General features: G+C 37.3%; 1 protein-coding gene across 4 annotated transcripts in view; it reads left to right on the top strand.

The window, feature by feature from the left end:
* The window catches only part of TBC1D31 (TBC1 domain family, member 31), a 44,773-nt gene that overhangs the window by 27,164 nt on the left and 5,072 nt on the right, over positions 1-12,537 (top strand). For all 4 annotated transcript variants that reach the window (XM_004679993.2, XM_012722806.1, XM_012722808.1 and 1 more), the window contains 7 exons: positions 1,407-1,540; positions 4,822-4,955; positions 5,243-5,422; positions 6,608-6,840; positions 7,099-7,251; positions 8,140-8,275; positions 10,542-10,634. In XM_004679993.2, coding sequence (XP_004680050.1) covers positions 1,407-1,540; positions 4,822-4,955; positions 5,243-5,422; positions 6,608-6,840; positions 7,099-7,251; positions 8,140-8,275; positions 10,542-10,634 — 1,063 coding nt within the window. The remainder of the gene's footprint in view (positions 1-1,406; positions 1,541-4,821; positions 4,956-5,242; positions 5,423-6,607; positions 6,841-7,098; positions 7,252-8,139; positions 8,276-10,541; positions 10,635-12,537) is intronic.

Below are 12,537 nucleotides of genomic sequence, written 5' to 3'. Positions count from 1 at the left end.
CATCATTTTGGTAGTATTCTTGCCAAAAATTTATAGCCTCAGTCTAATCATGAGAAAACCTCTGACAAACCCAGATAGAGGGGTAACCAGAAAAAACTGGTGTTCCTCAAAAATGTCTGTCATAAGAAATGAGCATTTAAGGATTTCTCACACCAGAAGTTATGGAGATAAAACAGATACATACAGTGTTGTGTTCTGGGTGGTAAAATGAAAAAGTGACATTAGTGGGGGAGGAAAAAGATAAAATGCAAATAAAGTCTAATTTACTTCATAGCGATTAGCTAGTGTCCATTTCCTAGAAATGACAATTGTGCTGTATTTGTGCAAGATACAACATGAGAGTAATTTAGCTAAAGTTATATGGGAACTCTACTGTTCGTAAACTTTTGTAAACCTAAAATTATTGCAAAACAAGTTGTTTTTTTTGTTTTTTTGTTTTTGTTTAAGAAAAGAAAATCTTAAAAGCAGTAGAAGCAAATGTGGGAGAATCCCAATCACAGAGTAAGGCTGGCCTTCCTAAGCACGACATCAAGAGACTGTCATGAATAAAAATCTCTCCATGAAAAAAAATTCTCAGATTTTTAAAATCAAAAGTTATATGCAAACCATAACAAATAAAAGGCTGATTCCTTTATGAATTGTTTGTGTAAACATGAAAGCATTCAGCTCATTACAAAAAGGAAAAAGTTGAACATATAGTTGGAAATGGTTCTTGAACATGAAATGTTGTTTCATCTCCCCCAAAATGAACTATATTTTAAAACTCTTTTTTAAATATTTATTGTTTAAAAACTACATTGAAATAATGTCTCTCACCTAAAGGTTCAAAGGGTTGATAATTTGTTGGAAAGTCTGAGAAAATAGGCATCCCTTTAATACTTTCTCCCTTTAGCAATACTGATGAAATGGAGACACTATTTTTGCGAACAATAATTTGGCACCAGCTATTGAAGCTGCAAAAGCACATCTCCTCTGACTCAGCAATTCTTTTAGGAATTTAGCTATATTCCCACACGCAGACTGTTACCTTGTGACCTTAAGCACATTGTAGCACTGTTTACTAAAGTTGAGAAACAAACACCCAGGAGGACCAAGTTCAAGAGCAGGGGTATATGTCTGCAGAGTAAACTTGACTGTCTATAAACTAGAAGCACTGTCTGTGCTGATGTGAACCGATTTCTAAGATACTATGAAGCAAAGATGAAAAGTTCAGAAACACTTTGTGACTTTTAAAAAAGGCTTTATGCTTTTACTGGTGGTTCTGGGGAAGAGAGCTAGATAAGAGTTAGGCAGAATTTCACCAAGATTACCGTATTGAAATTTTTATCACATGAATGTGTAATTTACTCAAATACATGTTAATAATGAATTGTGTTCTTGTCTTTATTTCTTGATTTCATTCACAGAACCCTATCTGCATTAGCTCACTGGTCTGCCATCTTTAGTGACACACCATATCTTCCACTGCTGGCCTTTCCATTTGTGAAATTATTCCAGAACAATCAACTTATCTGTTTTGAAGTTGTGGCTACTCTCATCAGTAAGTGTTAAATAATGAAACCAAAAGTGATGCTTCTATATAGCTGATCTTTGCAGCTTTGCAACATTTAACAATTCTAATGTGGAACTTTCAAATATAGAACACACATGAACAATTTGGAAATTTATATGGTGACCTTTTTATTTAAGAGTAGATTTGGGTCATTGTTACTTGCTAGATTTTCTTAGTAAGAAGGAAACATATGCTTCATTTACTGCTAAACTAGTATGTACCCACCAAACTCAAACTTTGTACGACATATTCAGTGAGACTCGGCTTGAAACATGGCAAGAAGGAAGTTTAATGATGTTACTACACAGGAAGTAATAGAGTCAGTGTTTCTTTACAATAAGAAAATCTATGGAAATTGACCTGGAAATGAATCAAAATATAAAAAAATCTTTCTTTTTTCTCTTCAGCTTGTCTCCACTGCAACTGATTATTCATAGCATAGAGATAGAGGACAGGCTGTTAGTTCAGGAACAGCAAAGCCAAGTAAGCAGAAGCTAAACGATTATCAAAAGAAAAAGATTCATGTGATTTCTTCAGCTATGCCTATCGGTTTCTCTTGGTTATATTCCTAGACTTGGTATTATTAGGTCATAAAATATGAACATTCTAATTGAGTCACCAAAAGGGTTATAAGTAGTTACCCTACCAATAACTCTAAGAGTTTTAAAAATAAAAAAAAAGACATACAGTCCAACTTCAAAATGGCAAAGGACTTGAATAGACATTTCTCATGGAAGGTCCAAATGACTCGTGAGCATATAGAAAGGTGCTAAGGGATATTAATCAATAGAGAAATACAAATCAAAACCACAGTGAGGTACCGCTTTTACATACTAGAATAGCTACACTTAAAAAAAAAACCAGAATATAGCAATTATTGACAATGATGTGAAAAAATTGCTAGTGAAAAGGTAAAATGGAGAAATCACTGTAAAAAAAATTGGGCAGTTCCTCAGTTGATGGATACCACAAGCAATTGCACTGCTAAGGATATACCACAGAGAATTGAAAATAGACTTAGATACCTACATGTGAGTGTTCAAAGTAGCATTATTTCCAATATCCAAAAGGTAGGAGCGACACAGATGTACATTAGCAGTGGATGCAGATGTGTGTGCACGCTGGGGCTGGGGCTGGGTGGCAGTGAGAAGTCTGTGCAGTCTGTCTGGGAAAGGGTTTCCGAAGTAGAAATAGTTGTTCAACCTTGTAAATACATTTGACACACTGAATTGAACTGCAAAAACTGGTGTAAGGGGCAAACTGCACCTTAAGAAAGATTAGGTCTAATTGAAGTAGGCCTGTAAAACTATTTTTGCTTCCAGTAAAATCTTGTTATATAGCTGAAGTCTATTCTGTGCTAAGAAAAAATGATTTTTTTTCTTCGAAGCCTACAATATAACTTTTGAAAATACATAATGGTGAACATGAGTAGCTATGGACCATTGTCATGTTTATTGAGTAAACATTTATTGACTTCAAGTAAATGTTAGCACCACTTGGGATAAACCATTGGTTTTTTTTTGTTTGTTTGTTTTTTAAGATTTATTCATACAGAACTAGGGTACAGGCCAGAGATGCGGAGGGTGAGAGGATTCACCAGAGACAGAGCGGGAAGCAGAACAGGCAGATCGATGAAGTACACTGCTGAGGGGAGCAGCGGGCGGGTCAGGAGAGGTCTGCCGCGCCATGTGGTCACCTCCAGGACAGGCGGGGATCGAACTCTTGCGGAAGTGGCTTTAGCTTCTCAGTGCAGTGCTTTAACCCGCTGCACCATCAGGGAGGGCCAGGATAAACCATTGTTTTAACCTTCAGTTTCACTTCTTTCAGATAAGAAATAATTTTTTTGGAAGCTACCACTGGTCTGCTATAACCAAAGCAGTTTGGTTTTTTTTTTGTAAAGTGTTGTTAAAAAAAAAGTAGAAAATATTTTTGAAATACTGTCACATTTCTGTGTTTATAAAAGTTATTTTGAAGTACTCCTTAGAGTCTCTTTTGTGACCAGAGGAAATTCTCCAGATTTAGTAAAGGATCTCCACACAATTGTCATTTCCTTTCATTCTGCCCTCAGTTCTGTCTCTGTGTCCTCAGCCTATACCTTGTTTGGTGGCGCAAGTGGAAAGGAAGAAGAGAAGGCAGATGTTACTGCATAAAGCAGAGTTTTTCTCTTTCCTAATTGTGAGTCATGATGTACTGATGAAGATTAATATAAAAGTCAGGGCTTTGTTTATGTGTGCAGTGTTTTAAAATTCCCAGAACTAGCAATGTCTGAGACATAGCAGACACTGAGAAAATGTCATTGAACTACATTTTCCTTTTAAAGTTAACTTATTTAAGAACAACAGTTAAAAATGTTGAAATATTTCTTTAAAGTTTAGTCTTTGCAAGATTTTAATTTTGACAATTATTAATTCAAATACTTATTAATGCATGAAATAATGGGATTCTAGAATTGAAAGTGACCTTACAAGCCAATTGTAATCCTTTCTTCTACTGATCAAAGCCTTTTTTTTGCAAATTTGAGAAAATCTTACTGTCAAAGGATAAAACCTCAAGTCAGCATTTTAAAAAAATTTTTTTGAATGTAATAACTAAGGAGAACAGTGGTGGTTAGACAAGTAAAACAGACTGAGAGTCATACTAGGGATTTTGAGGGTCGTTTGTTGAGTTCTGGTCACCAAGTGAGTCAAAGTCGGCCTTACAGGGCCCTTCAGCGGCGTGGCCTCTGCCTGTCCCTGGGTTGCCTTTAAATACGCCAGTGCAGCTGATGGGGCAGGTTCAAAAGTCCAGCTGACTGAAACAAGTTGTCATCAAATAATTAGATTTAAAATCTGTTCTAGTGGTTACGTGTTACCGTGGCCATAGAATGATAGAGTAGTCTTTTCCTAGAAACGAGGACTCCTAATCCTACCACTTCTTGGGGAGGTTTACCATTCACACCCTCATGTCCTCATGTGCTGCTGTCAACGTGCAGAGTAAGTACATGTAGCACAGCAGGAACCAGCTACCTGGTGTCTAGGGGCAGGGCTGCTTCGGGAACCTTCATCTGTCACATTTACCCTTTCTACTCACTGCTCTAAAGAAATGGGCAAATTTCTATAAATACAAATTACTGTATTGTTGAAATTTTAAAATCTAATCAAGAATTTCAAGGGTCAACATGTTTACTAGTGAGCTTGTGAAGACATCAGAGTAGCTACATTTAAGGATTGCAAAATCCTTTGATAATACTGAAGTATAAAAAGGTTTTCCTTTTTTTTTTTCCTTCATAGTCAATTGGTGTCAACACTGGTTTGAATATTTTCCTAATCCTCCTATCAATATTCTCAGTATGATCGAAAATGTTTTGGCGTTTCATGATAAGGAGCTGCTGCAGCACTTCATAAACCACGATGTAACTTCCCAGGTAAGAGGTGTTGGTTGGTGAAATGATTTGTTTTGGAAACTAATACTGGTCTGGTATAAACAAAGTACGTTTTTTTTAAAGAGTATAGTGAAGAAAACACTATACTTTTGTATTTTTACTCCATTCTCCATTAAATTGCTTTCCTAAAATGTCTAATAGAAAGAGTTTGAGTCCAGGTGGTTCTTTTCATGTTTTAAAAATAATGATTCTAATAGCTAAGTCAAGTACAAGGGAGTAGTAACGATAACTGACTTTCCCCTAGAAAATATTCTTTTCATTTCCTTTAGCTCTATGCATGGCCTCTTCTTGAAACCGTGTTCTCAGAAGTACTGACAAGAGAGGAGTGGCTGAAGCTATTTGATAACGTTTTTTCCAACCACCCTTCGTTCCTCCTGATGACGGTTGTGGCCTACAACACGTGCTTTCGAGCACCTTTGCTCAACTGTAATCTTAAAGATGACTTTGAGGTAAACGTCCTTATTTGCCGATTTCATTTACTTCAAGTGGAAAGTCTGTCTTCATCGAGTCCCGTCGTGCGTCAGGCGCTGGCGCTGGGTGTTGGGTGTGTGGTGGGAACACTTCCGCTGCAGGCGCCCTCACGTCGTCTGCGGGCAGCTCAGCAGGCAATGAAGAACAGTTTCAGAAAAGAATCATGAAAAGACTGGAGTTTTGTGCTTTCTGCCTGTAGAAAGGATGTTTAACAGTTTGATTTGATTCTGTGTGAGTGCTCCTCTCAGCCACTCAGCAGGTCTCTGACAACCTGCATGCAAACTGTAAGAAGTTAGAAACTAAGAATTTAGTGTGGGGGAAAGTGACTGAAAGAAAGCACTAGAGGTCATTATGAGAAGCAGTCTCTTTTTGTAGAAAGAATGAATTACTGTTGGCTTGTTTCTTTTTTATCTTGTGCTTACTGTCAGACTTAATTTCTCCGTCAGTTTTCCAGGCTACATCCATGTATTTTAGAATTTTGATCTTCCAGCAGAACAAAATAATGTGGAAACACCAGATTTTTTTTTTTTTTGAAGATTTATGCATACAAAACTGGGGTACAGGCCAGAGGTGTAGGGGCAGTGAGAGGCTTCACCAGAGACAGAGCGGGGAGCAGAACAGGCTGACTGACGAAGTCCACTGCTGAGGGGAGCAGCAGGCGGGTCAGGAGAGGTCTGCCACGCCATGTGGTCACCTCCGGAGTGGGGATCAAACTCATGCTGAAGTGGCCTTAGCTTCTTAGTGCTGTGCTTTCACCTGCTGTGCCACCAGGGAGGGCCCGAAACACTAGATATTTTTGAAGAAACAACCTAATTTGTTTTCAAAGACTAGTTGACTTTCAATTTTATTTTGTATTTTGGAAGAAATAAATCCAAGCAAAAGAGTTTATTCCATGTGGAAGCATTCTTCTTCTAGTATGAAGAAAGTTCTCATTTTGAGTTACAATTCTAATATTATTTCAAAATTTCATAATATGGTTGTGACGTTTTATTACACTTTGAACACATGAAATTGAATTTTCATTTGAAAAACTTGGATTAAGAAAACTTTAGTGAATTTGTTTAAGTAAATCCTCTTAAAGATATTTTTATTTGTGTTTTTAAAGTCTTACTCTAATTGCTTTGTTAGGTAAATCTCAATTTAAACATTGAATTTTCTTACAGTATTTTTTTCACCATCGGAATAATTTAGACATAAGTGTTGTGATCCGAAAAGTTTACCATCTCATGGATACCACCCCTGCCGACATTCACCCAGACAGCACGCTCGACGCCTTTGTGGCACTGACGAAAGGGCAGTACCCAGTATTTAACCAATACCCAAGGTTCATTGTGGACTATCAGACACAGGAACGAGAAAGAATAAGAAATGATGAGTTGGATTACTTAAGAGAGAGGTAATCATGGAATTGTTCTTGGTCTAGTTAAAAAAAAACTGTTACAAATATGCAGATTTTTAATTAAAAATGCATGTAAATTATGTATTATGTGAAACAGTTTGATGACTAAAAATATCTTTAAAGATAGTTAGGTCTTACATATGGAAATAATTACATATTAATTCAGTATATATTTTGTATTTTGGTTGTTGTTGGACTTCAACTACTGAGCTTTCTTATTTACATTTGATATAATAATATATTTATCTACTTAAGGCAGACAGTTGAAGATATGCAAGCTGAAGTGGACCAGCAAAGAGCCGAAGATGAAAATTGGTACCAGAAGCAAGAACTACTTCGTAAAGCTGAGGAAACCAGGAGAGAAATGCTCTTGCAGGAGGAGGAGAGGATGATACAGCAAAGAGAGAGGTGTGTTTTATCACACTGAAGATATTTTTAATTTTTCTTTTCTTTCATGTTTTATTATAGGAATGTCACCATATGTAATAATATACCCCACTGTAGTATTGCTATTAAGTATATGATTAAGTTAATAGAAAGTTATCCTATACCTTGTCCCAGAAATGGGTACATAATAAAATGTAATTCTCAGACTCTACTGAACGTGGTCTAAGTTTGCACTGTTCACTTAGAAGTAATCCAGCCTCTGATGTATCTTGCCGGACATTTTAGACACATATTATGGTGAACAGAGATGCTTTATATGGAGTGCTAGATAAATCTCATTATGTATTTTATACTTAGGAAATCAGGGAGAGAAGTAAATGCTTATTCAAAAGCATCTTAATAAAAAAGGTTTCAGGTGAATAGAAATTACGGAGTACATTGAGGCTAAGCCTGATGGTGGGAAACAAGTCTTGTTATTGATTCTTATTGTTGGGTGGAGCTGTAGAAACAGATTCCTAGATTGGGTTCAAAAGAATGACGGAAGGGATCCCTTTACCTTCTACTGAAACTGAATGAATCAGCATTGGTGCCACTGGAGCATCTGGGGCCTTTCCTTGAGATGAAGGCTGTCGCTGTATGGACATGAATTGAGCAGAGACCTGCTAAGACTTTTGAATGTGGCAGGGGTAGGCAGCTGCACCTTGACCATATGTCATGTCAGGAGTGCAGGTTTGTTTTGTAATTGGGCATCTTCCACTATATAGTTTAAACACAAGCTTTTTACAGTGTCTCCGTTCAATTGGGAAAGAGCCAAAACTGATGGCAAGCTTTTGATTACTGTAAAATATAATAACTTTTCATTTAATAATTTAATGTTTTCATGTATTTTTGATATATTTTGTATTTAAGACTCGCTGCTGTGAAAAGAGAGCTGAAAGTAAAGGAAATGCACTTACAAGATGCGGCAAGAAGGCGTTTTCTGAAGCTTCAGCAAGACCAACGCGAGATGGAGCTGAGGCGACTAGAGGATGAAATTCAGAGAAAGGTTTATTGTCTTCATTCCCATACATGACCCCGCAGACCTCCCTGAGTACAGTAAACACCTTCATTATTCCTCGAGTCCATAGTCACTGCCTGACGGCCACTTCCGTCTCATTCACTTTTCCCCTCAGCTGTTCTTAATGTCTTTTGTATTTCACCAACAGTTAAGGATTTTAGAAACGCCAGGAAAATTAGTCAAGTTGCTAGTGTCCTTGGCTACGCCTCTAAAAATACAGGCATCATTTAACAAACCATTAAGTTAATTGTGAGTAGGGTAATATTCTTTTTTCTTTAATTTTGGTGAAAATTTTTGTATGGCCAGTATAAAAAATTTTCCATTACAAAGTATATGAGTAGTTAATGACATATCCTTTCAGATGTTCTTCCATAGCTAAAGGAATAATTACATTCATATTTTTCTATAAGAAATAAGATTATTCTTCCTAATAATCATCTTTGCAACCTGCTTTTTAAAATGATGTATATTGAATTTATTTTCATATGACTATACCTGTCTATTCTCTTTTTTCATGGTTTAAGGTGTTGCACTGTATGACTGTCGCTGTGTGATGAATACTTTGCTGCTAGATTCTAGGTTGTCTGTGGTGTTTTGCTGTATTAAAGCAGTGCTATGGAGCATATTCTCAGTACAGACCCTAAAGTATTGCACACATACGATTGTTGAGTAAATTCCAAGTTATGCCAAATTGACCTTCAAAAATGAACCCACTTAAGCTATTATAAGTGTATCAGAGTCCCATGCCCTCGTCACTTTGAAGTATATCATTTTTTTTTTAAGATTTATTTATTCATATAGAGCTGGGGTACAGGCCAGAGATGCGGAGGGTGAGAGGCTTCACCAGAGACAGAGTGGGGAGCAGAACAGGCAGATCAACAAAGTACACTGCTGAGGGGAATAGCAGGCAGGTCAGGAGAGGTCTGCCGCGCCATGTGGTCACCTCTGGGGCAGGCGGGAATCGAACTCATGCGGAAGTGGCTTTCGATTCTTAGTGCTGCGCTTTAACCCGCTGCGCCACCAGGGAGGGCCAGAAGTATATCATTCTTAGTATTTGCCAGTCTGGTCGGTGAAGAATGACTTTTAACTTGCCTATTTGTTAGTGAAGTTAAATATCTCTGCAGTTATTTATCTTCTCTTTGTAGAAGTATAAATTTTACATCCACATCCTTCATTGATTTTTCTATTAGTCTTTCTGAACATGGGCCTCTGTGCCCGTCCGGGCAACACTGCCCAACAGACACGTGAAGTGAGCCACACAGGTAACTAAGGTTTCCAACAGCCACATCAAAAAAGTAAGGAGAAACAGGTGATACTACTATTACATTTAATATATTCACAAATTATTTCAACATGTAATTAGTATGAAGACATTATCAGTGAGGTGTTGCACCTTCCGTTTGCAACTGCGTCAGCTTCCACTTGTCACCCCTAATTTGGCCCAGTCGTCCTTAAGTGCTCAATGCCACACACAGCTGGGAGCTGCCCAGCAGCGTGACCTGGGTGGGCATCAGCCCTATTGTCTGTTCTAAGTTTTTTCCCTCTAGTCTGTGTTGCTTTTCTCTTAAGAATGTTTAAGGTCTTTTGATACCCAAAATTTTTGGATAACTACATCCATGTACTTTATTCTCACCTCTAAAAAATTGGAACTTTAGGCAACCCAGTACTTAAGATGGTTCCTAAGATTCTTTACTCTCAGGAGTCCCTGACCCAGACCCTCTAGTGTGAGGAGTGAAAAACTTCCAGGTGACCCAACCTTGGAGACAGGTAACTCTACGTGAAACCCACGCAGGGCACATACAGATTGAATAGGCCACAATACATTAAAACTTAGCATTACTAGTTACCAAGCCAAACTTATGGAAGTATAGCAGTATAAAGAAAAAGAACATTAAATAAGCGTTACATTTAATAAGTTTAAACATTCTATATTTTTGTCTACCCCATATTTAAATTGCTCGAGCTTTTTCACTCATAATATTGGCTAATGTGAAATGGTAAGAACTGCCATCTGCTCTCCCAGTCTGGGAACATATGGTAATTCTGCTTTCTTTTTTAGAAAATTAAACTTAGCTGCTCAACTCAGATATTCCTAGATTCCACAGTAAATGTTAGCATATTATCAATTACTTTAGTTTAAAAAGCTTAGTTATTCTTATTAAATACTTCTCAGTGTATTGTTGAATTATAAGATTAAAATTTATTTTTAAAAAAACTTGTAAATTTTTTTGAACACACTCTTGTTCCCTCACAGATACATATGAGAGATCGAGAAATTGCTACCACAGCCAAAGACCTCGAAATGAGACATCTGGAGCTTGAATCACAAAAAAGACTGTATGAGAAGGTATAAATCAGCTACTTCCAATATGAAAAACAAAAGCAGGATTTGTTCAAACTCTTTTTAGCTCATATTTATTCTTGGTTTTCAAATGTTCATCTTGTTTTCTAAGCAGTATATAGTGTCATCCAGGATTGTAAGGTAGCCAGAATGTCTGAACATACAGAGTTTGTTGTAATTCTTTAACTCATGTTTCTCTTAGCAACTTAGCCTAGTGTCTGAAGCACCAGATGTAAGCCCCAGATTTTGCATCAGGCTCTTCTACCAGCTTACTAAGGCTTCTCGTGTGTGTGTCACCCCAGTTCTTCACAGGACTTTAAAAGGCAAAGGGAACAAAGCACTTTAAGTTTGAGTCCTCTGGAGTCAGCAGCACATTACTTAATACAGATAAGCTAGTTTTCTAGATTGCAAAAAGAAACTCTGTTAATATGAACATTATTAGGGGATAGCATTTAGTTTTCACCTCCTTCAGCCCTCTTCAGGTCAGGTATTGGGCTGCAAATTACCGATAACTGCAAACACATAACCAGTAACACACACACAGGACTTTTCCACCCTAAATAAGATTTAAAACTATAGCCTCTACTCATAACCACTGGAATGTTCAAGATTCTTCCCTGAACTGCAGGAACCGAGAGTTAGGGATTCACACGTGGGCTAAGCTTCCTGTGCTTGTGATGAGATGTGATTCATTTGGACCAAGCTTAAGTTTACTTTTTGCTATTTTTTCTTTGGAGGAATGGGCGTGGTGGTCCCTGGGGGTGAAATGTTAAAATTAGCTGAAAATTTGTCAGAAAAAAATAGCAAGAATTTCCAAATATTTTTCTGATTCTCACGTATTAACATTTTGCTGAGTTTGCGGTATTCTTTCTCTGGATATACATATAGACACATGTGTGGGCTTTTTTCTGAACTGTTGAAGAGTAAGGTGCAGACACAGAACCCCTGACCTTTTCATGCTTTAGTGTGTATTCCCTAAAACCAAGGGATCCTCGTCAAAATCAGGAAATTGACATTCCATTATCTGTTACATAAACCTTCGTATTTCATCAGTTGTTCTAGAAATGTCCTTTAGAGCAAAGGGAAACCTGCAATCATCCGTTTTATCAGTTATCATTTCTCTGTAGTCTCCTTTAGATTGGAACCATTGTGGGTCTTTATGTTTTGTGATACTGATGTTTGGCAGAACCTGGGCAGATGTTTTGTAGAATGGCCCTCGGTTAGCAGCCGTCTGTTGTTTCTGGTATTTAGGCTCCAATTCAACCCTTTGGTCAGGAAGAGCACAGAAATCTTGCTGAGTTTCTTTCTGTGTATCTAACCATTTTTCCTGTCTTTCTGAAGAAATACTTAGCAAACTAATGGAGTTAGATACAACTTAATCAACTCAACAAAACTAATCAAATCCTGAACTTCTAGTTAGAAGTAAATGTGCTGCTACTGTCTTTTTCAAACTATTTTAGTGATTAACATTTACCTGTCAAACCTGTCCATTACATTAGCATAATTAAAAGTACCTATTTTGAAATGAATGATAGCCCAGGAAACAATAGTGTGCACATTTCCTGGAAATAATGAACTCAACCTATAGTTTGTATAAATGATTTCTAAACAAAAGAAAACATTAGGCCCTCCCTGGTGGCGCAGCGGGTTAAAGCACAGCACTGAGAAGCTAAAGCCACTTCCGCATGAGTCCGAGCCCCGCCTGCCCCGGAGGTGACCCACATGGCCCAGCAGATCTAATAGGCCACAATACATTAAAACTTAGCATTACTAGTTACCAAGCCAAACTTATGGAAGTATAGCAGTATAAAGAAAAAGAACATTAAATAAGCGTTACATTTAATAAGTTTAAACATTCTATATTTTTGTCTACCCCATATTTAAATTGCTCGAGCTTTTTCACTCATAA

This window comes from Condylura cristata, unplaced genomic scaffold (genome assembly GCF_000260355.1).
Source record: "Condylura cristata isolate star-nosed mole 26May11 unplaced genomic scaffold, ConCri1.0 scaffold00009, whole genome shotgun sequence".
Taxonomy (NCBI): Eukaryota; Metazoa; Chordata; class Mammalia; order Eulipotyphla; family Talpidae; genus Condylura; species Condylura cristata.
The sequence above is the reverse complement of the archived record's forward strand: the minus strand, read 5'-3'. Positions and strand labels throughout refer to the sequence as shown.